This window comes from Eptesicus fuscus, chromosome 22 (genome assembly GCF_027574615.1).
Source record: "Eptesicus fuscus isolate TK198812 chromosome 22, DD_ASM_mEF_20220401, whole genome shotgun sequence".
NCBI lineage: Eukaryota > Metazoa > Chordata > Mammalia > Chiroptera > Vespertilionidae > Eptesicus > Eptesicus fuscus.
The window spans coordinates 41,481,318-41,506,041 of NC_072494.1; the positions used below are offsets into that span (position 1 = coordinate 41,481,318).

A 24,724-nucleotide genomic window follows, 5' to 3' on the forward strand; every position below is an offset into this window, starting at 1 on the left:
ACTAGGAGCCCCTCCCCTGCCCATTTCATGTTCTGTGCCACCCCCAGGCCATGCCCCTGCAGGACTCTTTCGCTTTCAGTCGATGACCAGCCATCCCAGCTTGCTTGGGACTGAGGGGTTCCAGGGCCATGGGACCCGGGACAGCTCCCAGCACCCTGAGACCTGGTGGCCATGGTTCTCTAAGGTGTGTTCTTGATTACTTGTGTCCTGTCTACCTCCTCCACAGGCGGTCAGCTCTCTGAGGGGACAGATTTCCTGTCTCCTTATGACGGGTCTGGCGTGGGCTGGGCTTGTGGCTGGGGAGGGGTTAGAGGGCCATACTGTGCCTTGGGGTGGTGCAGATTGTGGGCAACGCCCTTCTTTAACTGCCTTCAGACTCTCCTCTGAGGTCATTTCCCTTTTTATTACGAGGCGGCAATTTCCTGTCCATCGTAGGAGAAGCCCAGGACTTTGTACACCTGCCAAGAGGTGAAAAGCAGGAAGAGAGAGTTCAAGGAGAAGGCGGGCAGCTTCCCGCTGGGGCCTTTGGAGGAGGAGGTGGAGCGCAAGTCCAACCCCACAGGTGAGTCCACCTGCCAGTCCAGGCGAGGGGCGGGGCGGGCGGCCAGGCTGAGCTGGGGGACCAGGAAGAGGAGCCCTCGTACACCTCGGGGCCCGCGCTAAGGAGTCACCCACACCTGTCTGGGTGCTGCCGGTTCCCGGCTGGGCTGAGGCGACGAGGCAGCAGGACCATGGCGGGGACGACGCGGGTGCTGTGGGTGCTCTGTGCGGGTGAGTAGGCCCTGCCCCGCCCAGTGCCCAGGGTGGGCGAGTCTCCCGGGAGGCCCCCGGGCCACAGCTGTGTCCTGCTGCGCAGAATGACACGCTCTGTCGTCCAGGTGGCGGGTTCCGGTCCAGAACCCACAATCAGAATGGTTTCTCGTTCGCATATTAGTAAATAGGAGCCCAGCCCTTTTCTGAAACGAGGAATTCGCAAATTCGTATTTTCTGATCCCAAATCAGAATAGAGGGTCACAGGACCTGACCCTTGGGACAAAGTGTTTGAAATTGAGTTTTTCCTGGAAAACCCAGGATCTATGGATTTAGACATGTTCACTACTTGAGATTTTAACCTTTGCCTTAAAACCAGAGACAAAGTCAATGTGAAGAGCGTTAACGTCTGCACCACATATAGGGAAACTGAGGCAGAAAGACAATTCACCTGACCCAATATCATTCCCAGAGCAGAAGAAGACTCAGCCTTCCAAGAAGAACAAACCAAAGCTAGACAGGCCCTTCCCACGGTCCAGCTCCCCGGCCCCTGATTCTCTGCTCACCGAGAACTCAGAAGACGGGGCCCCACAAAATCGAAATCAGACAGCTGTGGACACGCAGCTGAATCCAAGCCACGTCACTGTGTGAGACCCGTGGAGTCCCTAGAGTTAGGATGGATGGAAGGCTTGGCGTTAGGGTCCTGGGCATGGCGGGCATGGGAATGGGAAGGGGAGGGAGAGGTGGGGGCTGGGAATTTTAGGAGTAGATTTCACTCGGTGTATTTGGCAACACTGAGAACCCCATCAGCCTGCAATGTAGAAGCTACTGCAGGCTCCAGGGAGCTGGGAGAAAGGAGGGAGGCGAAGGGTCATAGCAGGAAGCACAGAGTCCCAAGCCCCAGGGCCTGGAGCCAAGGAGGCTCCATGAGGGAGAGCTCAGCTTTTAGCTGAGTGCTGGCTGGTTTGGCTCGGACTGAAGGGTCCCGAGTTTGATTCCAGTTAAGGGCACATACCTCAACTGCAAGCTTGATATTCAGAGAAAATGCAGGAGGCAATCAATTGATGTGTCTCTCTCACATCGATGTTTCTCTCTCTGTTTCTTCCCCTTCTTTCCACTCTCTCTAAAAGCCAACAACAAAAAATAATCAGCTTGTACAGGCAAGCCCCAGAACCCGCCAGCCACGCCCAGACCACCCTCCCAGGCCCCCAGGCTCCCACCTTCCTCATCTCTCCACTCCTGGCCGCGGGGCCCTTGGGTGGAGGGCGGCCTGGTTCTGGGGAAGGGCTGGGTCGAGCTTGGAAATAGATCTAGAAAAGACCGATTTGCCCAAGCCAGGGATGCCAGGTGGTCCGTCTGACTGGGGCCCGAGGGGCCTGGTCACCGGGTTACAGGGCCTGGGTCCACTCCTTCACGCAGACAGCTCTTTCCCGGACACATAGTTGTGCGGGCACCGAAGGGGTGAGGCTCAGCTGGCAGGCCAGGTGGGAATGGGAGGGGGCTGAAAAGCAGTGACCTGCCTGCTGGCTGGGCTGTGATGCCCGCCTTCCCCTCCCCTGTCCATGCAACCCACGCCTGAATGAAAAGAAAGTTGATTTGCTTAGGGAATAAACTCAAAACAAAATGCTCACCCAGCGTAGACTGCAAAGCGGCCCTAGCTCTGCGCTGCCTGGAGGGTCCGTTTGTCTCCCCCTGTGAGGAGGAGCCCGTTCTTGGGCTTGTGTTCAGATAAAGTGTGTTTCTGCTCCCCCCCCCCCCCCTGCCCAGGCCAGAGCCCGTGCCCACCACCTTGCCTCCCTTACCAGAGGATGGGCGGGAGCCCTGGGCAGAGGACCCAGGCTGGATGGCCAGCTCGGGTCCTAGGACAGTTCGCTGAGTGAAAACATTTGGGGGAGAAATAGCCATTGCCACGTGCATATGAACAGCGAAGGCCTTCAAAGGTCAAACCTAAGAGCAACCGGGTGGCCCTCCTCCATCCTCATGAGGGACCCCGAGGAAGGCGCCGGGAGGCTGGGGAGGGCTCCGGGAGGGGGCGGAGTGGAGTGGCGGGAAGGCCCTCGCCCTTCTGCCTTTCTGCACCTGAACTTGCCCCGTCGTATCTTAGATCTTGCTGGTGTCCCGGGCAGAGCAACTCAAGCTGATAACAGGCCTAGCCCCTCAGACTGCGGGCGGGAGGAGACACCACATAAGAGAGCGTGGGGATGAAGGAGAAGCAGTGCGTCTAGAGAATTTAACAGTGACTAGCCGTGGGCCTGACAGTTCCAACGTCAGTGACAAACACTTCCTCCTCCCAGGCCTCCCACGGGGCCCAGCCACCCCCTTCCTTCACTCCCTTCAGTGGGCAAGTTCACCCCATCCACCTCCGCTTCCTAACCTGTGAAAGGGGCAGGACGACCTCGGAGGTGCAGATGCACACTGTTCCAGCATCCGGAGGTGCTGACGGACCTGCAGCGTCCGTAGGTGTGAAGATCGAGGAAGAGGGCCTGGCACCAGGGGCATTCAATTAGTGCCTCTTACTGTCGGTGCCGGCAGGTGTGCCTTACAGAAAATAACTGACTTTGCTTTACACAGAGAAGTAAAGGAATCCATCACCCTCAAATACTCCAGATGAGAAAATATGTTTTTTCTCTCTCCTCCTCTCCTCCCCCCCCCCTCCCCTGATCTAAACAAATGCACTGAACCAGTGGGTGCTGAGCCACAGTGGGTTCTGGCAGAAACCAGCTTTCTAAGTTCCTAACCCTAACCCTAACCCTAACCCTCCCCCTCCCCCTCCCCGCAGCGGGGAACTGCCCCTAAGTGCCTCCCACTTGGCCACTCTGAGTGTCGGTTCCCGTTGGTCACCGGCTCGGGAGGGTCGCGTATCTGCGCCCTGTGCCTTAGCTCCACAGGGGGCCTGGCCCGGGTTGGGGGTGGGGGGGGCGAGGTCTCCAGGGCTCAGCCTCAGCCTTGCACGCCTGATGTCAGAGAATCACGTATGAGAGCGACCCCTGCCCAGAGCCCGGCTGGTGCCAGTGACCAGTGCACCGCCCTCTGCTCGGGGGTGGTCAGCCCCAAATCCACTCCAGTCCCCAGGGCCGGGCCCCCACCTGGCGCCAGGGCGACCCCTGCCAGAGCCTGAGTGCAAGTCAGCCAGTGCTCGCAGGGAGGGTCAGGAGCCGGAAGGTACCCTGCCTGCAGCCGTGTGACCAGGACTGCAAGGCCCGTCCTGGCGCAGCGGCAGGAAGGATGCCAGCCACGGGCAGCCTGAGGGAGGAGGTGTGCAGAGGGCACAGCGGCGGTGAGGGCAGTGGCCAGCAACCCCGCTGCCCAGAGAGTCACTCGGGAGCTGCCCCAGACTTTCTGAATTGGAACCCTGAGGGGCGGAACCTAGGCCCCCTGTGATTCTGGAAAAGTCATCCAGGCGATTCTGCTGGGCCACCCGGGTTAGGGCTGCGTTTGGAACTCAGGAGCAGGAGGTTTAACACCTGTTCCCAGGCCTGACCCTCTGTAGTGGCTGGCAGCTCAGTTTGCACCCGTCCACCTGTTTTCTGGAGTCAGAGTGTCATGGGGATCGTACCTGGGGCACCGGGCAGAAAGCAAGTGGGGGCAGGACGGGGCCCCCAGCTGGCCACACTGCAGCGGGGTGACTGCAGCGGCCAGGGGAGCGGGTGGCAGGATCGTCTCCAAGGGCCCGGGGGGAACAGGGTGCTGTTTGGACTCAGTGGTGGTGAGCCCCCCAGGACGGCAGAGTGAGGCTGCCCCTGGCCGTGGCGGCACTCGGGGTTATCTCCTTCTGCCTGCCCAGGGCACCAACTGTCACCCCAGAACCCGCCTCCTCCCTGCCGTCCTCCCTGCCCTCGGCCACCCAGTGCCCCGAGCTGCTGCGTTGTCTCTGCCTGTGAGTCAGGCGGCCATAAACACCCGCGGGACCTGGCAGCGGGCAGACGCTCCGCCGGGGGCTGCTCCAAAGTTCACTGGGACGAGCGGGCGGGGCAGGCTGCCAGCTCACCGCCCTCCCGGCCCGGCGGGGCTTTCCATCTGCTTCTCCTCTGTCCTCAGTCTCCCTCTGGGAGCTCCTCCCTGGACCCGCAGCCCGCTCAGGTCTCTTCACCTCTGCCCCAGCGGGGACCAGAGAGACCCCGCAGAGGCATGGGGTGTATGTGTGTGTGTGGGGGGGGGGGGCCTGGCTCCAGCTGGCTGCGCCCTGCGACAGGCCAGGCCCTCCCGGGGCCACGCTGCCTGCCTGACTTACAAACCGGAGCCGGCGATATGGTTCCAGGAGCGCGCGTGCCTGTTGCGGGACGTTTGGAAACTAAAAATGCACAAACCCCCCAAATCGCCCCGTGACCCCTGACCCCAGTCAGCTGTTACCATCCTGTGTCCTAGAACCTGCTCCCTCTGCGGCGGTGGGAAGCGGTGCGTTGTGCAGACTGGCTCTCGCCTGATTCAGTCCCTCGTGCACATGGCCCTCCTTGGAACCGAGTCCCTTGGGGCTGTTTCAAGGCCCAGCCCCTCGGCAGCCTTTCCTGTCCAGTCCTGGTCCCACAGCCCTGCCCTCTGCCCTCCCCACTCCTTCACACGGGGGTGGGGTGCGTCCGGCCCACGGGCCGTATAAGGCCCGAGAAATCATTTGGTCTCGCCCTGCCAGGGCCTTAGTGGTGAATTAATTAGACGTTTGACCAAATACAGCAGGCTAGTTTTGAAGTTGATAATTTTGTATGGCCCGTGAATGGTGTTATAAATACCCAAATGGCCCCTGGCAGAAACAAGGGCCCCACCCCTGCCTTCACACGGCATTGAACGCGTCATGAGGCTCCAGTAGGATGCTGGCTGGCAGTGGCCTCTGACCGGTCTGGGCAGGGACTGTGCCACGAACCACTCAATCAGCGAGGTCGTCTTAGCCCTCAGCTCCGCGTAGACGCGTCGGGGTGGGAAGGAGCCCTGTCTGGTGAGGGGGGGAGGCCTGCACCCACCCACCCTCATCGACGCGGGAAGAGTGTGCGCGGGATAGACAGCTGCCTGAGGTGGCCCTGAGAGCCAGCAAAGAAAATGAAAACACTAACTGGAAAGCCACCTGCACCCCTACGCTCGCTGCAGCACATTCCCAGCGGCCAAGACGCAGGAGCCGCACAGGAGCCCACAGAGCGACGAATGGCTGGAGGAGACGTGGTGCATACACGCAGCCACGGGAAGGAAGGAACTGCCATTGGTGGAAGCCTGGATGACCTCGAGGGCATGACACTAAGTGAAATAAGTCAGACAGAGGGAGACACATATGCATGATTTCACTTCCATGTGAAATCTAATAAACAAACAAAAAACCCAAACAAACAAAACAAAACAAAGACACGCATAGAATCAGAGATTAAACTGATGGTTGCTGGCCGAGAGGGCGCCGGGAGCTGGAGAAAAAGGTGAAGGGATTGCAGTAATGACACTGTCGTAGCTTTGCCGGTGACGGAGGGTGACTTGGGGTGGTGAGCACATGGTAGGGTATATACAGTTCGAATCACTATACTGTGCACTTGAGACTAATGGATACCGTATGCAACTATACTTAAAGAAACAAATTACACAGAAGCCAGCGCAGCACGGGCTGGGGTGTTCCTAGCGGGTCCCCCGAGGAGGCGGCCGTGAGCATGCCTGCGGCAATGCCCAGCGCCTTGCACTGACCTGGGGCCAATGGGAGAAGGAGTGAATTGATTGGCATTTGCAGATTCTAAGATCCATGTTGAACAAAAAGTTCAACAAACATTCATCGATTTCTAACCCCCCATCTCCCTCAAGAGGCCATTCGTATCGGGGGGGCAGGAAAAACCCACCTGCGAGCAGGAGGGGCCCCTCCCACGACCAGCACTTCCTCAGCACCAGAGCACGCGCCCAGTCCGGGGCAGGCGGTGGCCTCCGGCCTCCAGCACCAGCTCCTCCTCCCGAGGAGGCGGGTGGGAGCAGATGGACTTCCTAGTGGAGGCCGTACTGCCAGTGCCCCCAGGGTCCCCACGATCACTGTGTGGCCTCCAGCAGCCAGTCCATCAAGCACTTCATTACCCTCCTCGGGTGTGTTGCTTCCGGCGAGCTCTCAAGAGACAGTTCATCTCCTTAACAAATGCTGATTATTTACAAGCATCACCAGACTTCGGCTGCGGCTGGTCTCCGGCCCGCCCCTGAGGGAGGCTAACCGACCGCCTGGCATCTGTCTGGGGGGCTTTGCAGACTTGGCCTCCCCCGGAGAGGGGCTCCTCTACTTGATTTTTTTTTGCATTTTCCAGTGATCTGTGGGAAGGGTCTTCAACCAAGTGTCTGGGCTGTGAATCCTACCCATGTGGAAAGCTTGACTGCCCTGCACCTCATTCATTTGCTAGAGCAGGTCCGATGTGGGGGCCCTTGGTTGCGCCCCGGGGATATGACGATGAAGCAAACACAGCCTAGCAGAGGAGACCCGATAACATCGCTGGTACCTGCTTCTGTGCTGGGGAAAGGGGGTGCAGGCTAAATGCAGTCATTCCGCCCTCACAGCAACCTGGAGTTGATGGCACCGTCCTCACTGAAACGTGCTTATTCATTGATTTTGATATCGAGAGAAACATTGATTTTTTTCTTCCGCATATTAATGCATTCATTGGCGGCTTCTCATGTGTGTCCTGACGGGGGATTGAGCCCCCAACCTTGGCGTATCGGGATGACTCTAACCCACTGAGCTACCTGGCCAGGGCTCCTCGTTTTATAGCTGAGGAAACGGAGGCACAGAGAGGTTCGTTAAGTTGCCCTGGTTGCACAGCTGGTGAGTCAGGGTGAGGTGCCACCCGGGCAGCTGGGCTCCAGCGTCTGTGCTCTGGGCCGCCCTCCCGTGGGCGTGATGACCCTTCATGCCAGCGGTTCTCGGAGCAGGTGCTCAGGGTCGCGGTGCACAGCCCTGCCTGGGAGCGTGTGGGCGTTTCCTCCTCCGCCCAGGGCCTCAGCGCGGAGAGTGCGCCGCCCTCCTGGCAGGTGCAGCACCTGCTCTCCCAACGTGTACCCCCCCCCCCCACCCCACGGGGAAGGTTAGCTCGTCACTGAACTATTAGTGCTTAGCCCTGGGGTGAGTCGGCACATCGGTGGGTGGTGGGTGCGTGGGGAGCTCACACTTGAGGAGCAAGGGGAGTGAGGAGGAGGGAGGAATATTCTGGAGCGTGAAGGACACAGCTCTAGGGAGGCAACTACTGGGCGGGGGCGGCGGGGAGGCAATCCGGGGCAACTGGGAGGAAGGTGCCCAACAGACCTGTGCAAGGAAGTGGAAAGAAGGTGATTGGAAGGCTCTAGAAATTTCTACAATTCCTCCAGTTTTTAGTTTTCTAATCACAGGCTACATGTCCCACCTGGGGCTCCTCCACGGCATAGGGATACGAAGATCCCACAGAAGAGGAAACCGGGCCCCAGAGCTACAACACTGAGCCCAGAGTGGGAGGACTGGCTTGTTCCAGGAGGTGGGAGGGGACTGGGGGACAGCCATCGGAGCCCCAGCCCGGATGCCCGCCGTGTGAGAGCCAGGGGCCCGGCTGTGTGGGGCGCTGTGGGTGTGACGTCCTTAAACCCGGGGTTCATTCCCAGTGGGGTTATGGAACATGGGAGGGTGCTGGGGCCATGACCCACCCACAGAGGCCCTCCAGGCTTACAAACAGCATCTAACGCCGCTCTAACTCCGCTTTGCTTTATGAGCTCTTTCCCGTCCATTCATTTCCACCTCTTCCCTCACAGTCTACCAACATGAAATGATTTTAAACTCTCTGTCACAACGATCCCTAAACCCTTAGCAATCACTCTTCCTTCCCGAGCGCCGCCCCGGGTGCTGGGGTGGTTCTCCGTGTGACTCACGCCTTTGTAACAAGGAGGTGCTCACGAGCAGACCCCGGGACAGGACGGTGGACGCGGTCAGCAGGCCAGAGCACACGCAGGATGGCGAGCAGTGATGGGCGCAGATTGCGGGCCAGCCCCCTTTCCAAGCCAAGTGCACGTCCCAGCCAGGCATTCGCCACGCGGCCCATTCCCAGCGAGAACGCAGCCCGGGAGCTGGAGGGACCGCTGGGGGTCATGCTTTAGTGAATGAGGGAGCTCCGCTTGAACTCACTAACTCTGTGCCAGGCAACTTCCTCCCACGGCCCTGGAGAAGCTGCGTGCGAAATGTGGAGCCGCAGAAGCGGGAATCAACGCTTCTGGCCTGGGAGGGAGAGGATGGGCAGGAGGGGAGGGCCGAGGCCGCAGGCAGGCTGGCCTGTGTGCTGCAGGGAGGGGCCCGCTGCAGTGTGGGGCTGCGGCCGCGGGGGAAGGACGCCCCTGGGCATGCCCGTGCCCTCACCCCGCCCCCACGCCCCCTGTCCTCCAGTCTGGGTGACCGTCACTGCCATCTCCGTGGAAACCCCGCGGGAAGTCCTGCGGGCCGCCCGAGGAAGGAGCGTCACCCTCCCGTGCACGTACCACACCTCTGTCACCGAGCGGAAAGGATTCATCCAGTGGGACAAGCTGCTGTGGACCCACTCGGTGAGGTCACGGGCGGCACGGGTGGGCCAGGTGGGACGTGGCAGCAGTGGCTTCCCGTGGAGGCAGAACCGATCTCAGTCAGTTCCAGGTTCCGTTTGATAAGCGATGGCTAAACAGGTGAATAAATGAACTCCAAAGGCAAGAACCAAGTAAAGGAAGTGGCCGGAGCCAAGGGCGCTGCCCGCACGGAGCCCGGCCTGTGGCAGGCGCTCAGTAAACGCTGGCTGAGGGGGCGCGGAACAGACAGTGGGCTGACCCGCGGGGCGAGAGAGAGGCCAGGGTCACAGGAGCAAGGAGCCGGGATCCGCGGAAATTCCCATTATCCGCACGTGCTCCGCGGTGGGAGCCGCCCCCGCCCAGCCCTTCAATGTGGTCACTAAGCTTAGGACGACGCTGCGAGCTGGTGCCACACAGGAGAGCTGCTTGCTCCAAGGCTTGGCGTCGGGGCTCTGGGCGGGCGGGGCCTCGGGGTCAGCAGCGCCGCTGGAGGAAGGCCGCGCCAAAGCCTTAGGTGAAGGCCAGGCGGCATCTCTCCTTCCTCCAGGAAAAGGTGCTCGCCTGGACTTTCTCCACCAAAGAATACCTCTACGGTGACCTTTATGAGAACCGTGTCAACCTGTCGGGCAACGCCGAGCAGTCCGACGCCTCCATCACCATCAGCCAGCTGACCATGGACGACAACGGCACCTACGAGTGCTCGGTCTCGCTGCTCAAAGACCTGGGCGGCACCTCCAAGGCCCGCGTCCGCCTCCTGGTCCTGGGTGAGTGCCCACTTCCTGTGGTGGGCAGCAGGTGCGGCAGGGGTGCCTGGAGAGGGTGCCTGGAGGGGGTGCCTGGAGGACAGGTGCCTGGAGGGGGTGCTTAGAGGGGGTGCCTGGAGGACAGGTGCCTGGAGGACAGGTGCTTGGAGGACAGGTGCTTGGAGGACAGGTGCCTGGAGGACAGGTGCCTGGAGGGGGTGCTTGGAGGACAGGTGCCTGGAGGGGGTGCCTGGAGGACAGGTGCCTGGAGAGGGTGCCTGGAGGGGGTGCCTGGAGGACAGGTGCCTGGAGGGGGTGCCTGGAGGGGGTGCCTGGAGGACAGGTGCCTGGAGGACAGGTGCCTGGAGGACAGGTGCCTGGAGGGGGTGCCTGGAGGACAGGTGCCTGGAGGGGGTGCCTGGAGGACAGGTGCCTGGAGGGGGTGCCTGGAGGACAGGTGCCTGGAGGACAGGTGCCTGGAGGGGGTGCCTGGAGGGGGTGCCTGGAGGACAGGTGCTTGGAGGACAGGTGCTTGGAGGACAGGTGCTTGGAGGACAGGTGCTTGGAGGGGGTGCCTGGAGGGGGTGCCTGGAGGACAGGTGCCTGGAGGGGGTGCCTGGAGGGGGTGCCTGGAGGACAGGTGCCTGGAGGGGGTGCCTGGAGGGGGTGCCTGGAGGACAGGTGCCTGGAGAGGGTGCCTGGAGGGGGTGCCTGGAGGACAGGTGCCTGGAGGACAGGTGCCTGGAGGGGGTGCCTGGAGGACAGGTGCCTGGAGGGGGTGCCTGGAGGACAGGTGCCTGGAGGGGGTGCCTGGAGGACAGGTGCCTGGAGGGGGTGCCTGGAGGGGGTGCCTGGAGGGGGTGCCTGGAGGACAGGTGCCTGGAGGACAGGTGCCTGGAGGGGGTGCCTGGAGGACAGGTGCCTAGAGGGGGTGCCTGGAGGACAGGTGCCTGGAGGGGGTGCTTAGAGGGGGTGCCTGGAGGACAGGTGCCTGGAGAGGGTGCTTAGAGGGGGTGCCTGGAGGACAGGTGCCTGGAGGACAGGTGCATGGAGGGGGTGCCTGGAGGGGGTGCCTGGAGGACAGGTGCCTGGAGGGGGTGCCTGGAGGGGGTGCCTGGAGGACAGGTGCTTGGAGGACAGGTGCCTGGAGGGGGTGCCTGGAGGACAGGTGCTTGGAGGACAGGTGCTTGGAGGACAGGTGCCTGGAGGACAGGTGCCTGGAGGGGGTGCCTGGAGGACAGGTGCCTGGAGGGGGTGCCTGGAGGACAGGTGCCTGGAGGGGGTGCCTGGAGGACAGGTGCCTGGAGAGGGTGCCTGGAGGGGGTGCCTGGAGGACAGGTGCCTGGAGGACAGGTGCCTGGAGGGGGTGCCTGGAGGACAGGTGCCTGGAGGGGGTGCCTGGAGGACAGGTGCCTGGAGGACAGGTGCCTGGAGGGGGTGCCTGGAGGGGGTGCCTGGAGGGGGTGCCTGGAGGACAGGTGCCTGGAGGACAGGTGCTTGGAGGACAGGTGCCTGGAGGACGGGTGCTTGGAGGACAGGTGCCTGGAGGGGGTGCCTGGAGGGGGTGCCTGGAGGACAGGTGCCTGGAGGACAGGTGCTTGGAGGACAGGTGCCTGGAGGACGGGTGCTTGGAGGACAGGTGCCTGGAGGGGGTGCCTGGAGGACAGGTGCCTGGAGGGGGTGCCTGGAGGGGGTGCCTGGAGGACAGGTGCTTGGAGGACAGGTGCCTGGAGGGGGTGCCTGGAGGGGGTGCCTGGAGGACAGGTGCTTGGAGGACAGGTGCCTGGAGGGGGTGCCTGGAGGGGGTGCCTGGAGGACAGGTGCCTGGAGGACAGGTGCCTGGAGGGGGTGCCTGGAGGACAGGTGCCTGGAGGACAGGTGCCTGGAGGGGGTGCCTGGCGGGGGTGCCTGGAGGGGGTGCCTGGAGGGGGTGCCTGGAGGACAGGTGCCTGGAGGACAGGTGCCTGGGTAGCAGCAGTGCCTGACCCAGAGCTGGGACTCCTCCATCATCCACGGGCCTCAGGCAGGTGCTGCGGGTCCCTCGGAGCTGCAGAGCATTCTGGTTTCCAGGAGTGGGGCCGCCCCCCAGGGCAGAGGACACGGCCCCCTGGGAGTTCCCAGCCCAGGGACGGCCTCCCGGCCAGGAAGCACCACGGTGCCCACTCCCCTTCAGTCTCCTCCCTTACACCACGGAGGGGCTTGCTTGTTCGTTGCACGAGGTGCTGCCTGGCTTTTTGAAGCCTTGTAGTGAGTCAAACAGCACAGCCCTGAATGGAGGGCCGTCTCCCCTCCCTCACGCCCCAAAAGCAGCAAATGGGGCGCTGACAGACCTCCACACTTCTCCACATGTCCTCTCAACACACACACACACACACACACACACACACACACACACACACAAGAGCTCCTTCGAGAGATTGCACACGCACACACACACACACACACATGAGAGCTCCTTCGAGAGAGATTACACACACACACACACACACACATGAGAGCTCCTTCGAGAGAGATTACACACACACACACGCACACACACACACATGAGAGCTCCTTCGAGAGAGATTACACACACACACACACACACACACACACACACACACACACACACGAGAGCTCCTTCGAGAGAGATTACCAAGCCAAGAAAATGAGCGTTTTTACCCAGTTTCTCTTCCACTCCCCACCCCCCTCCTCCATTGCCCAGGTTCCCCGGCTGAGTCCCTCTCTTCCCACCTGGTCTTTGCCTAGTTCTGTCTCCTCTGGCCCTTTGAACACCTCGGGCCTTCCCGCTGGTGCTGGCTGGGAGGCAGCGGGCCCCACCCCACCAGGGCCGCTGCGTTTTAGTTAACCTGAAGGGCGAGGGGACACCCTTAATCTGAGGTTATGGAACTCGGTGAAACCCATGTTTTGCTTTAAAAAAAAAAAAAAGAGTGGGAGAGATCAAATTGTACTATATGTCAAGAAATTCAGCAGTTTCTCTTGAAAAATAAAGTTTTCTTTCCAAATGGCTCTCCCGCGGGGCTAGTTTTGACCCACAAGGGCACTAATTATGTGGCGCCACCCACCCAGGCTGGACGAGACACAAGGCCCTGGTCACCCAAGGAGGCCACCTGGCCTGGGACACCTGTCCCGTGCCCATGGGATCGCCGCCTCCCGGCCTCTGGCGCCCCCTGGTGGCCTCAGTGGGAGACACAGGCCCTGCAGCGGCCTCCAGCCCACCGTGTCCCCTGCTCCACTTCCCATCACTCTGCTGGCAATAAGTATTCAGGAGGCACCTACGTCCTGCCTGAGAGCGGACACCAGCCAACTGAGACCTGAGATCTCCGGGGGTCCCCACAGCGGGTGTAAGGGCTGCTGGGATAGAGGGGGCAGGGGGGCCTGGCCGTCGGGACGCTTCGCACTGTGCGTGCTGCTCTGCGATGGGGACAGGCCGCTGGGGAGGTGCTGTGCTGGACTGACCTCGAGCGCTTGCATCTCAGCTCTGGGCTGTGAATGTCTCTGCCTGTGAGCAAACACGACGGCAGACGTGTGTGCGTGGGTGCGAGGGAGGTGGCTGTCCCCACGCCCCACCTACTCATGCCTTCTCTCGGCCCCTCCCTACACAGTGCCGCCCTCCAAACCCGACTGCAGCATCCTGGGCGAGACTGTGATTGGGAACGACATCCAGCTGACCTGCCAGTCGAGGGAGGGCTCCCCGGCCCCGCAGTACCACTGGCGGAGCTTCGACCTGCTGAACCAGGAGCGGAAGGGCCCGCCAGGTAACCACACCTGCAGCTGGTCGGCAGGCTGCAGGGGACCCCTGGAGGCGGTCCCACTCCGCAGCGGACACCGCCGTGTCCTGGGCCGTGTCCCCGGGCACCGGACACCGCCGTGTCCTGGGCCGTGTCCCTGGGCACCGGACACCGCCGTGTCCTGGGCCGTGTCCCTGGGTACCGGACACCGCCGTGTCCTGGGCCGTTTCCCTGGGCACCGGACACGGCTGTGTCCTGGGCTGTGTCCCTGGGCACCGGACACGGCTGTGTCCTGGGCTGTGTCCCTGGGCACCGGACACGGCTGTGTCCTGGGCCGTGTCCCTGGGTACCGGACACCGCCGTGTCCTGGGCTGTTTCCCTGGGCACCGGACACCGCTGTGTCCTGGGCTGTGTCCCTGGGTACCGGACACCGCTGTGTCCTGGGCTGTTTCCCTGGGTACCGGACACCGCCGTGTCCTGGGCCGTGTCCCTGGGCACCGGACACCGCTGTGTCCTGGGCTGTGTCCTGGGCACCGGACACCACCGTGTCCTGGGCCGTGTCCTGGGCCGTGTCCCCGGGCACCGGTTTCTCAGCACCACGCCTCCCCGCCAGGTTGCTGAGAGCAGCAGCAGCGGCTTCGTGAGAAGCCCGTGGTGGGGCGCGTGACGGCTCCCTCAGGCCCAGGGCACAGCAGTCACTGGCGAAAGCCCTGCCGCAGCTCTGAGTACGATTATGTCCTCACGTTCGCATTTGAGGCCCCACGTCCGCACTGTGGCTCCACGCAAGGTGGGAACTTCCTGTCCCCATGCCCTCCTAGGCCGGTCCGTCTCAGACTCCCTGAATCCTACGTCCACAAAGGCACCCCGTATGGCTGCACCCCACCAGACCAGGGCTGGGGTGAGGGCCCGTTCCATTGCCAGGAGACCACTTTCGTCCTGGGTAGCTTGGTGTTTGACCTCTTGGTCAGGAAACAAACTGGGAGGGAAAATCCAAAAACTGGATAAATATTCTCCGTCCTTACTACGGAGCCCATGGCGTGGGAGCTCCTGCTGGGGGCCCGGCCCCGCTGCCTGGCCAGCTGCACCCCGAGCTCTCGCAGATAAGACAAGGCCAGAGGTGCCCTTGGTCTCAGGGGGGTCTTCCAGCTCAGTGGGCTGGGAACAAGGGAGGGAGAAGTACCACGTGGGGTAGGCGTGTGTGTAGGGTAGGCATGTGTGTGGGGAGGCATGTGTGTGGGGAGGCATGTGTGTGGGGAGGCATGTGTGTGGGCAGGCATGTGTGTGGGTAGGCATGTGTGTGGGTAGGCATGTGTGTGGGGAGGCATGTGTGTGGGGAGGCATGTGTGTGGGGAGGCATGTGTGTGGGGTAGGCATGTGTGTGGGGAGGCATGTGTGTGGGGAGGCATGTGTGTGGGGAGGCATGTGTGTGAGGTAGGCATATGTGTGGGCAGGCATGTGTGTGGGGAGGCATGTGTGTGGGCAGGCATGTGTGTGGGCAGGCATGTGTGTGGGGAGGCATGTGTGTGGGGAGGCATGTGTGTGGGGAGGCATGTGTGTGGGGAGGCATGTGTGTGGGTAGGCATGTGTGTGGGGAGGCATGTGTGTGGGGAGGTATGTGTGTGAGGTAGGCATGTGTGTGGGCAGGCATGTGTGTGGGGAGGCATGTGTGTGGGCAGGCATGTGTGTGGGGAGGCATGTGTGTGGGGAGGCATGTGTGTGGGGAGGCATGTGTGTGGGGTAGGCATGTGTGTGGGGAGGCATGTGTGTGGGGTAGGCATGTGTGTGGGCAGGCATGTGTGTGGGGAGGCATGTGTGTGTGGAGGCATGTGTGTGGGGAGGCATGTGTGTGTGGAGGCATGTGCGTGGGGAGGCATGCTTCTGGTTGGCAGATCTGCTCTGGGCGTGTCTGGAGTTCCTGCTGGCACTGCCGGGCAGCCGCCCTGGCCGGTGGCCTCCCCGCTCTGGCTGGGAACGTGACTCCACAGCGGTCACCACGGTCCGCCATGGCCACCGCTCGGTCTGGCCGTCCGGCAGCAAAGTGTGCGCGGCGGGCCCAGTGCTGCGAGCCTTACAGCAGAGGCGCTGGGACAGGGCACAGAGGGGTCAAAGCGGCGTCCCGAGGAGGGCACTGAGCGGGCAGCACAGCGTGGCTGACTGCACGGCATGCGTGTGACCTTGGCAGTGGCTCAGCCTCTCTGTGCTGCAGTGTCTGCACAACACATGGGCGTTCTGCTGGTGTTTGCTACACGGGCTGCTGTGAAGGTTACAGAAAAGCACCGGCGGCACCGAGCCTGGGGATAGTGAGCACTCGGCGCAGCTGTGGGGAGCGGCGAGGAGCAGGGAGCGTGCTCGGGAGGATGCCGGGCACCGGGAGCCCGTGCACCGGGAGGGGAGCTGCCTGGGCCTTGGAGGCCACCTGCTCCTTCCGAGGCGCGCCCCAAACGGACACCCCATTCACAGTTCTCCTGCCGCCAACAGAAAAGATCCCTCTGGTTTCATTCTTCAGTGACCCCAAGGGGAGGACCCGAGGGCACGGAGGAGGTTCAGGGGAATTCACTTGCCTGCTCTTGACAAGCTCATCCTGCGTCAGACTGGGGACCTGGGGTGACAGGAAAGAGTGGGCTAGCGGGACTGCCCACAGGAGCGCCCCTGGGGCCGGGCGTGGTGGTGGCGTTCCTGCCTCAGAGCGCGGAGAGCCTGTCCCGCTGCTTCCTGCGGGGCCAGACGAAACCCGTTTCTCACATGAGCATCTCAGTCCACAGTGGACGACAGAGCAGGGCTCCCCTGCCCCTGAAGACAGAGGCCCCCACGTTAGAGACTGCTTCCTTTGGCTTAGCATCGGGGGGGGGGGGGGGAGCCAGCCGGCAGGGGGAGCGGGGAATCTGGGATCAGCACACAGGGACGGGGCCCTGGCTCTCCACCTGCTGTCAGTCTCACACGGCCTTGTTCTATCACCACCACCACCCCCCCCGCCCCCGAAGGCTGTGAGGAGGGTAAGAGGAGATCCCGTGTGGGATACCTCTGAACATCCTCTGTGAACCGGGTGCCGTGCACGAAAGGAGCGGGAATTTGATATCCGGGAGGGAGGGAGGGAAGGAGGGAGGGCGGTGGTTCTGGGGGCTGGAGCACACAGGGAGGAGGTTCGGAGGGGTGGGCATGGACCCTCTCCCAGCAGCCAGGGAAGATCATGAAGGCCAGAGGCAGCAGCCAAGCTGCGGACGAGGGAAGTTAACTCTTGTCAACTGACTTCAGTGCCCTGGAGACCAGGCTGCTCAGCGGAGCAGAGGGAAGGTGGGAGCCGCTGTCCTGTGCGTTTCCCATCTTGACCACAAGGTGTCACCATTGCAGCAGAAACAGCTTCAGAACTATCAGGTCCTTTCCAAAAAGGGGGGTTTGGGAGCCCCGACTGGGATCAGAGCAGGTCTTGGGCCCCGGATATGCACTGGGCAGCCGCCAATGCCCACTGTTTGCTTGAGGAGCCGGGGAGGATGGTGCTGACTCCAGTCGGAAGCCCAGGTCCGTGCCCTAAACAAGCCTTCCCTCCATCACCGTGCTGTGCACCTGAGCGCAGTCCCAGCCTTGGCGGCGCAGGCAGGGAACCTGATTCACCTGGAAGTATGTCCAGGTCCGAGCGCATTTCCCAAAGTGGGTTCCTTCAAGTTGCCTCTTTTTAAAAATCCTATTAGTTTAGAAAATGAGACCATTACACCCTCACCACCCACTGCTCATTAGCATATCGGAAGCTCTGAGAGTTCTGTCGTTAAAAAATGTAAGTAACCCTTAACTCTGATTTCTAAACCCGTTCTGGTCATGGACTCTTCAGTATAGGAGCATCGCTGTGGGCAGCATTCCAGAGAGCACCCGAGCTGTGGGCTCCAGGGCTTTAGGGGGAAGGAGCACCGGGACACCAGCTGCTGTTCTGCTGGTGGGAGCAGGGCTGGCTTTCACTGGAGTCTCTGTTCCTCACGGAGCTCCGGACCCTGCGGCGGCCATCACATTCCCTTCATAAACCCCACAGCACCCACTGGAGCTCCGGGCCCGCCGCCCCCTGCGCCGCGGCTGTCTCCTGGGAAACGGGGCCTCGCAGGATGTGTTATCGCCTCGCCCTTTCTTAGTTTGTGACCTCGGGCGGGCGCGTCCGTGGCCTCTGCGCCGGAGGTTGTTGGAAGCAGCAGGGACCTCATGCCGAGGAAGGGCATCGAGTGGCTCGTCCAGACCGGGGATGCCATCTTGCGAGAGCGGAGAGGGCGGGGAGGCTGGCGCCAGGGGCAGGGGCAGGAGGCAGCGCTGCAGGGGTGGCAGGACCAGACCCGGCCCGGGGACCACATCGCGGAGTCTGGACTCCTCCCTGGAGACCACGGCGCCCCTGGAATGTCTGGGCGGCCGGTGCTGTTTGCATGTAGGCCGTCCCCTCAGGACGGAGTGCGCCCTCCTGGTGGCCGCAGGGCCACAGGGGCTTGTTCTGCCGCAGGTGAGAGGACAAAGGCCTCTGGACCCTCCTCTCAAAACTGCGGTCACAGCAGAGCGTCTCAGAGGACAGGACATACAAACACGTGGGACACCCCCTCTCCTTCCACGGTGCACACACCTCAGGGCCGGGGACTCACAGGAAGGTCGCTCATGAGGACATTCGGGCCATCCCCTGAGTTCAGGAGGGCCGGGCTAGCACTCCCCCTGACACGGAGCTGCGGCTCCCACAGTTAAATGGCCACGGAAGTGGTGGACAGTGAGGAGTCGAGACAGACAGCTGCCTCCCCACCCTCCTCCCAGATACACACACTCACATATACACACTCACATATACACTCTCACATATACACACTCACACACTCATATACACACTCACATATACACATACACACTAACACACCGCATATACTCACATACCACACGCACTCACATATACATACACACACACTCATATACATACACTCCATACACACACACATATACACACTCACATATACACACACATATACACACACACACACCACTCACATATACACATACACACTAACACACCGCATACATTCACATACCACACACACTCACATATACATACACACACACTCATATACATACACTCCATACACACACACATATACACACTCACATATACACACACTCACACACCACTCACACTCACATATACACATACACACTAACACACCGCATACACTCACATACCACACACACTCACATATACATGCATATACACACACTCACATGTGCTCACACACTGATTTCTAAAGCTTCCTCCACATGAGTCCCAGCTACGGGTTTCAGTTTCTGAAGGTCATGGAGGGGGTCATAGTGACCCCTAATCAGAATTTTCGTGTGCGGCGTGTGCATAGGGTGTGTCCGGAGCACCCGCCAGTCGGGCCTTCTGTTGTGGGCCTGAGGGACCAGCGCCTCGTCTGATGCCCAGCGTCCCGGGAGGCAGGCACCAGCACGATTTCTGGTCAGGAATAGAGACCGGGCGCAGTGACGCTGTGACTTGCCCAAAGCCACACGGTGAGTAAGCAGCTCGCTTCCCGCAGCCCGGACTGCGCAGGGAGCCTGGCCCGTCCTGCGGTGCGGGGCGTCTCCAGACCCCAGGTGAGGCCGGCCCAGCAGCTGCGCGCCCGCTTTCCCCTCCACCCGGGCGCCCTCCTCACCCCACGGTCTTCCCTCCCAGGCGCGGGGCACACCCTGACTCTGAGGAACATCTCCACAGACATGTCCGGCTACTACATCTGCACCTCCAGCAACGAGGTGGGGACCGAGTCCTGCAACATCACCCTGACCGTCAGGCCTCGTAAGAGCTGCTGCATGTGGGGGCGGGGCGGGGAGGAGAGGTGCCGCCGGCCGGGTGGCTGGGTGGCTGGGTGGCCGGGTGCCCGGGTGGCTGGGTGGCCGGGTGCCCGGGTGGCCGGGTGGCCGGGTGGCCAGGTGGCTGGGTGGCCGGGTGGCCGGGGGGCCGGGGTGGCTGGGGGACCGGGTGGCCAGGAGGCCAGGTGGCCGGGTGGCCGGGTGGCCAGGAGGCCAGGTGCCCGGGTGCCCGGGTGCCCGGGTGGCCGGGTGGCCGGGTGGCTGGGGGGCCGGGGGGCCGGGAGGCCGGGTGGCTGGGTGGCCGGGGGGCCGGGGGGGCCGGGGGGCCGGGGGCCGGGGGGCCGGGTGGCCAGGTGCCCGGGGGGCTGGGGGGCCTGGGGGCCGGGGGGCCGGGGGACTGGGGGGCCAGGGGGCCAGGTGCCCGGGGGGCCGGGGGGGCCGGGGGGACCAGCCAGTCGCCCTGCGCAGCCCACTGCCTGGAGGCCAGTCCAGCTCCCTGGCTTCTTTGGAAGCAGCGCCCAGGACGCTGGTGCCTGGAGCCCAGCCAGTGGCCGGGCGGTGCCAGGGCCGCCGTGCTCGGGGCCCATCCTTTGGGGAGGGCCGCTCCCAGCTCAGGGAAAGCTGGAGGACTGCCTGCCTGACCCTGAGGACTCTCCGGGCCCGGGGAGCACAGGGAGGCAGGGACACAGAGCCAGGGCCGCCGTCCTTGTCCTGGCCACGTCTCCGTGCAGAAGAGCATGCCCAGTCCTGGCTGGCGCTCCCACCAGGCCAGGCCTTACGGTGCCCCAGGCTGCTCCCTGGGCTGGAGGACGGGGTGAGGGGGGAGGGCGGGGGGAGGGACTGGGGCCCTGGCTGTGGGGCCTCCCGGCGTGCTCAGCCCTCCAGCTGGGCTCGGGCAGTCAGCTGCTCTGTCCCTGGCAGCCTCCATGAACGTGGCCCTGTACGCGGGCATCGCGGGTGGCGCGGTGGCGGCCCTCATCATCATAGGCGTCCTGGTCTATTGCTGCTGCTGCCGGGAGAAGGGCGAGGACCAGGAGCCCAGGCCGTGAGTGTGGGGCCGCCGGTGGCACGGGGCTGGGCAGGTTGGGAAGGTGCGTCCCAGCTCCTTTGTCCCGGCGGGTCCCTCTGCTCACAGATAGAGCGAGTCTGGGCCCCTTCCCGTCCTCTCTGAACCGGCCCTTCAGCCAGGGTGCGCTGGGTGGGCTGGAGGCCCTGAGGGGCACTGCGGGCTCTGGGGCACACCTCCCCTCTGTCCTCACGGCGCAGGAATCGGTCCATCTACCGGGAGCCTCCAGAGCAGCTGAGGGAACTTTCCAGAGGACGGGAAGAGGAGGACGACTCCAGGCGCCAATCCCCTGACCATGCTGCCCACGTGTGACCGGGGCCTGCTGCAGGGCGGGCAGGGGCAGCGGTTCCTTCCGACCCCCCCTCTGCTCCAGCCGCTTTCCTAACCCCCCCCTCCCCCAGCACTGATGTGCCTCCTCCCCACGTCAGCCAGAGGCCCTGGCTGAGCCTGATGAGCCGATGCCACCTGCCAAGTGACCCTCCCACCGCCCGCTCCCGGCTCCCGGGGACCAGGCCGCAGCCTCCACCTTCCTCGAGCCGGTGGGACAGCAGCTGCCGCTCACGGGCCAGCACCGGGCAGCGCCTGGCGGAGGTTCGCAGGCGTACATGTTAGTTCAATGAATGAAAGAATAGGTGCACACACAAAGCCCCCCATTATTTACCCAGCTTCCATGTACACCCCGTGTTCCAGGCCCCCCATTATTTACCCAGCTTCCGTGTACACCCCGTGTTCCAGGCCCCCCATTATTTATCCAGCTTACATGTACACCCCGTGTTCCAGGCCCCCCATTATTTATCCAGCTTCTGTGTACACCCACTCTGAGGAACATCTCCACAGACATGTCCGGCTACTACATCTGCACCTCCAGCAACGAGGTGGGGACCGAGTCCTGCAACATCACCCTGACCGTCAGGCTTTACCCAGCTTACATGTACACCCCGTGTTCCAGGCCCCCCATTATTTACCCAGCTTACGTGTACACCCTGGCCTCGGGGCCCCCCATTATTTATCCAGCTTATGCGTACACCCCGGCCTCGGGGCCCCCCATTATTTATCCAGCTTACGTGTACACTCCGGCCTCGGGGCCCCCCATTATTTATCCAGCTTACCTGTACACCCCGGCCTCGGGGCCCCCCATTATTTACCCAGCTTACGTGTACACCCCAGCCTCGGGGTCCCCCATTATTTATCCAGCTTACCTGTACACCCAGTGCTCCGGGCCCCCCATTATTTATCCAGCTTACGTGTACACTCCGGCCTCGGGGCCCCCCATTATTTATCCAGCTTACCTGTACACCCCATGCTCAGGGCCCTGGCCTGGCCGCGAGCTCCCTTCCAGCCTCATCATCCGCAGGTTCCCTGCACCTCAGCCCCTCCCACGAGGGCCACCTCCAGCCCCTACCCCACCCGCACGGCTGCCCACGGGTGCCCATCTCTGCCTGTCAGCATCCCAGCTGTGCCCAGGCTGCCTCGCACCCCTGATGCTATCGCCTGCCCCAGTGTCCCCCACACCCCGGCCCGCGCACAGCTCTCTCCCTGCGAGGTCCGTGCGCCCAGCAGGGCCTGGGCTCCGCCCTGCTTGCCAGCCGGCCCTTCCCCTCTCTGCTCTCCCTGACGTGACTGCGGACACAAAGAGGACTCGCACCCACCCTCTGCTCGTTGGGTGAATTACGATGAGCTGATGTGAGTGAGCACGCGGGGCCTGTTTGCAGCGGGCAGGATTCACACGTCATGGCGACTCCTCTGAAGGCCCGAGTCACTGACCTGTCCACCGCGCTTCCCCTCCCCAAGCCCTGCCCGCCCAGGGTTCCCGGCCCTGCTGGCCCTGCTGTGCTGCTTGGGCCCCTCCCACAGCCTCGCCCCCGGTGGCTGTCCTTCCCCTGAGAGCCCGCAGTGTGGCTGCCCGGCCTCGTGGCCGTGGCCAGTCTCACCCAAATGCTGTTTACTCTGAAATAAACATGGTCTTTTCTGGTTGATCAGAAAAGCAACTTTGAAAATCCGCTGTCCATTTGTGATTTGAAAAATAGACCTTTCATATGTTTTGTTAAGTTCTTTGCTTCATTCAAAATGCTGTCAATAATGATCAAGTCAGTGGATTTTGGTGTGGATTTTGGTGTGGATTTTGATGTGGGTTTCGGTATGGATTTTCTTGGGAATTTTGATGTGGATTTTGATGGTGTAGATTTCAGTGTGGATTTTGATGTGGATTTTGATGGTGTAGATTTCAGTGTGGATTTTGATGTGGATTTTGGTGTGAATTTTGGTGTGGATTTTGATGATGTATATTTCGGTGTGGATTTTGGTGTGGATTTCGGTGTGGATTTTGATGGTGTGGATTTTGGTGTAGATTTCAATGTGGATTTTGGTGTGGATTTTGATGGTGAAGATTTCAGTGTGGATTTTGATGTGGGTTTTGGTGTGGATTTTGTTGTGAATTTTGATGTGGATTTTGATGGTGTAGATTTCGGTGTGGATTTTGATTTTGGTGTGGATTTTGATGTGGATTTTGGTGTGGATTTCGATGGGGATTTTGGTGTGGATTTTGATGTGGCTTTTGATGGTGTAGATTTCAGTGTGGATTTTGATGTGGATTTTGGTGTGGATTTTGGTGTGGATTTTGATGTGGGTTTTGGTGTGGATTTTGATGTGGATTTTGGTGTGGATTTTGGTGTGAATTTTGGTATGGATTTTGGTGTGGATTTTGGTGTGAATTTTGGTGTGGATTTTGGTGTGAATTTTGGTGTGGATTTCGGTGTGGATTTTGATGTGGGTTTCGGTGTGGATTTTGATGGTGTAGATTTCAGTGTGGATTTTGATGTGGATTTTGGTGTGAATTTTGGTGTGGATTTTGGTGTGGATTTTGATGTGGATTTTGGTGTGGATTTTGGTGTGAATTTTGGTGTGGATTTCGGTGTGGATTTTGATGTGGATTTCCATGTGGATTTTGGTGTGGGTTTGGGTCTCACGAGGGTGGAGCTTGCGTCTGTGCATCTGAGCCCACCTCCCGCAGGCCTCTTCTGTTTCCTTGGTGACGGGCCAGGCAAGAGGAGCAGAGGGCCAGATTCTGGGGGTCCCATTGTGTGTGCCCCGATAGGACCACAGGGTGGGGAGCAATTAGGCCTGGAAGTCAGAGCGCGGGAAGAAGCCGCCTCGTGGCACAGCCGTCGGAGAGGAGCAGAGCTGAGAGCCTCTTCCCTGGTGCTCGCTCCAGGCAGCTCCTGCCTCATGTTCAAGGTCCTCTCCTCCATGCCCCTTCCCGTGGTCCCTGTGCCCTCCTGTCCCAGCACCTGTCACAGGCACGTCACTACCACGGTCGGATCTTATTTGTGGCCTGGCACGTATTGACACTTGATGGATGTTTGTTGAATGAATAATGTTTGGCGCCACTTCTGCAGATGCCCAAGGCCCTCTCCCAGTCCTCCTGATGCTCTGAGGTGCCCTCTGCCCGCGTGGGGCCAGGCTCTGCCAGCATGTGCTTGGTCCCGGCCGGCCAGTGCATCTCTGCTCTGGAAGGATCCTGAACGTTCAAGTGCCTTAGCTCTGGCTCGGGGGGGCCGGGGGGGAAGGGGAATGGGGATCCACTGATCAACTTCACGGCGACCATGTGGGCACCTTCCCCATGAGCACTGCTGTGGCCGCGGGTGCATGAAGGTCGTGACCCGCTGTCCACAGGAGGAGCTGCAATCACAGGGAGGTGACACGCAGGCCCTGGCTCTGAGATGGGGCGTGGCCTCCGGCAGGCAGCTGGCCGAGTCGCTCAGCCCGAGGGGGCTGGGACAGCTACAAAGAGGAGGTGGCATTTGGGCCGTCTTGAAGCAAAATGAGGAGTTTTACAAGTGAAAGGACTGGTGCCAACACCCCTGGCCCCAGTGTGGGTCTGTTCCTTGCTTGGGTCTCAAACCACATTATCAGGTGGTAAGACTACCGTCTTCTGCTGCGTTTATTTTAACCCAGAAGCTCAATGGGAATGAGATGGTTGCAGGTTCTCTTACGATCAAAGTTAGTCCAGCAATAGACTCCTCGGCGGGTGGCCAGGCACTCCTTCCTGTAGGGAGCGGTTACAGGGTTAAGCCTCGGACTGACCAGCTGGCAAAGTCACAAACAAGTCCCAGCTTGGAGGGCTCAGTCCTCTG

General features: G+C 61.5%; 1 protein-coding gene across 1 annotated transcript; it reads left to right on the plus strand.

Moving 5' to 3' along the window:
- Positions 1–731: 731 nt before the first annotated feature.
- On the plus strand, positions 732–20,903 carry GPA33 (glycoprotein A33). Its single transcript, XM_054712268.1, has 7 exons — positions 732–771; positions 9,089–9,243; positions 9,788–10,004; positions 13,589–13,741; positions 19,392–19,511; positions 20,447–20,570; positions 20,792–20,903. Exons 1-7 carry the CDS (start codon positions 732–734, stop codon positions 20,901–20,903), a joined length of 921 nt encoding a protein of 306 aa, XP_054568243.1.
- The last annotated feature ends 3,821 nt before the right edge of the window (positions 20,904–24,724 follow it).

Bases quoted from the DNA above. Each gene is read 5' to 3' on its own strand.
- GPA33 (XM_054712268.1), top strand. From the start codon at position 732: ATGGCGGGGACGACGCGGGTGCTGTGGGTGCTCTGTGCGG. The intron at 13,742-19,391 runs GTAACCACACCT...CTTCCCTCCCAG, and splicing joins GGAGCGGAAGGGCCCGCCAG to GCGCGGGGCACACCCTGACT. The intron at 20,571-20,791 runs GTGAGTGTGGGG...CTCACGGCGCAG, and splicing joins GAGGACCAGGAGCCCAGGCC to GAATCGGTCCATCTACCGGG.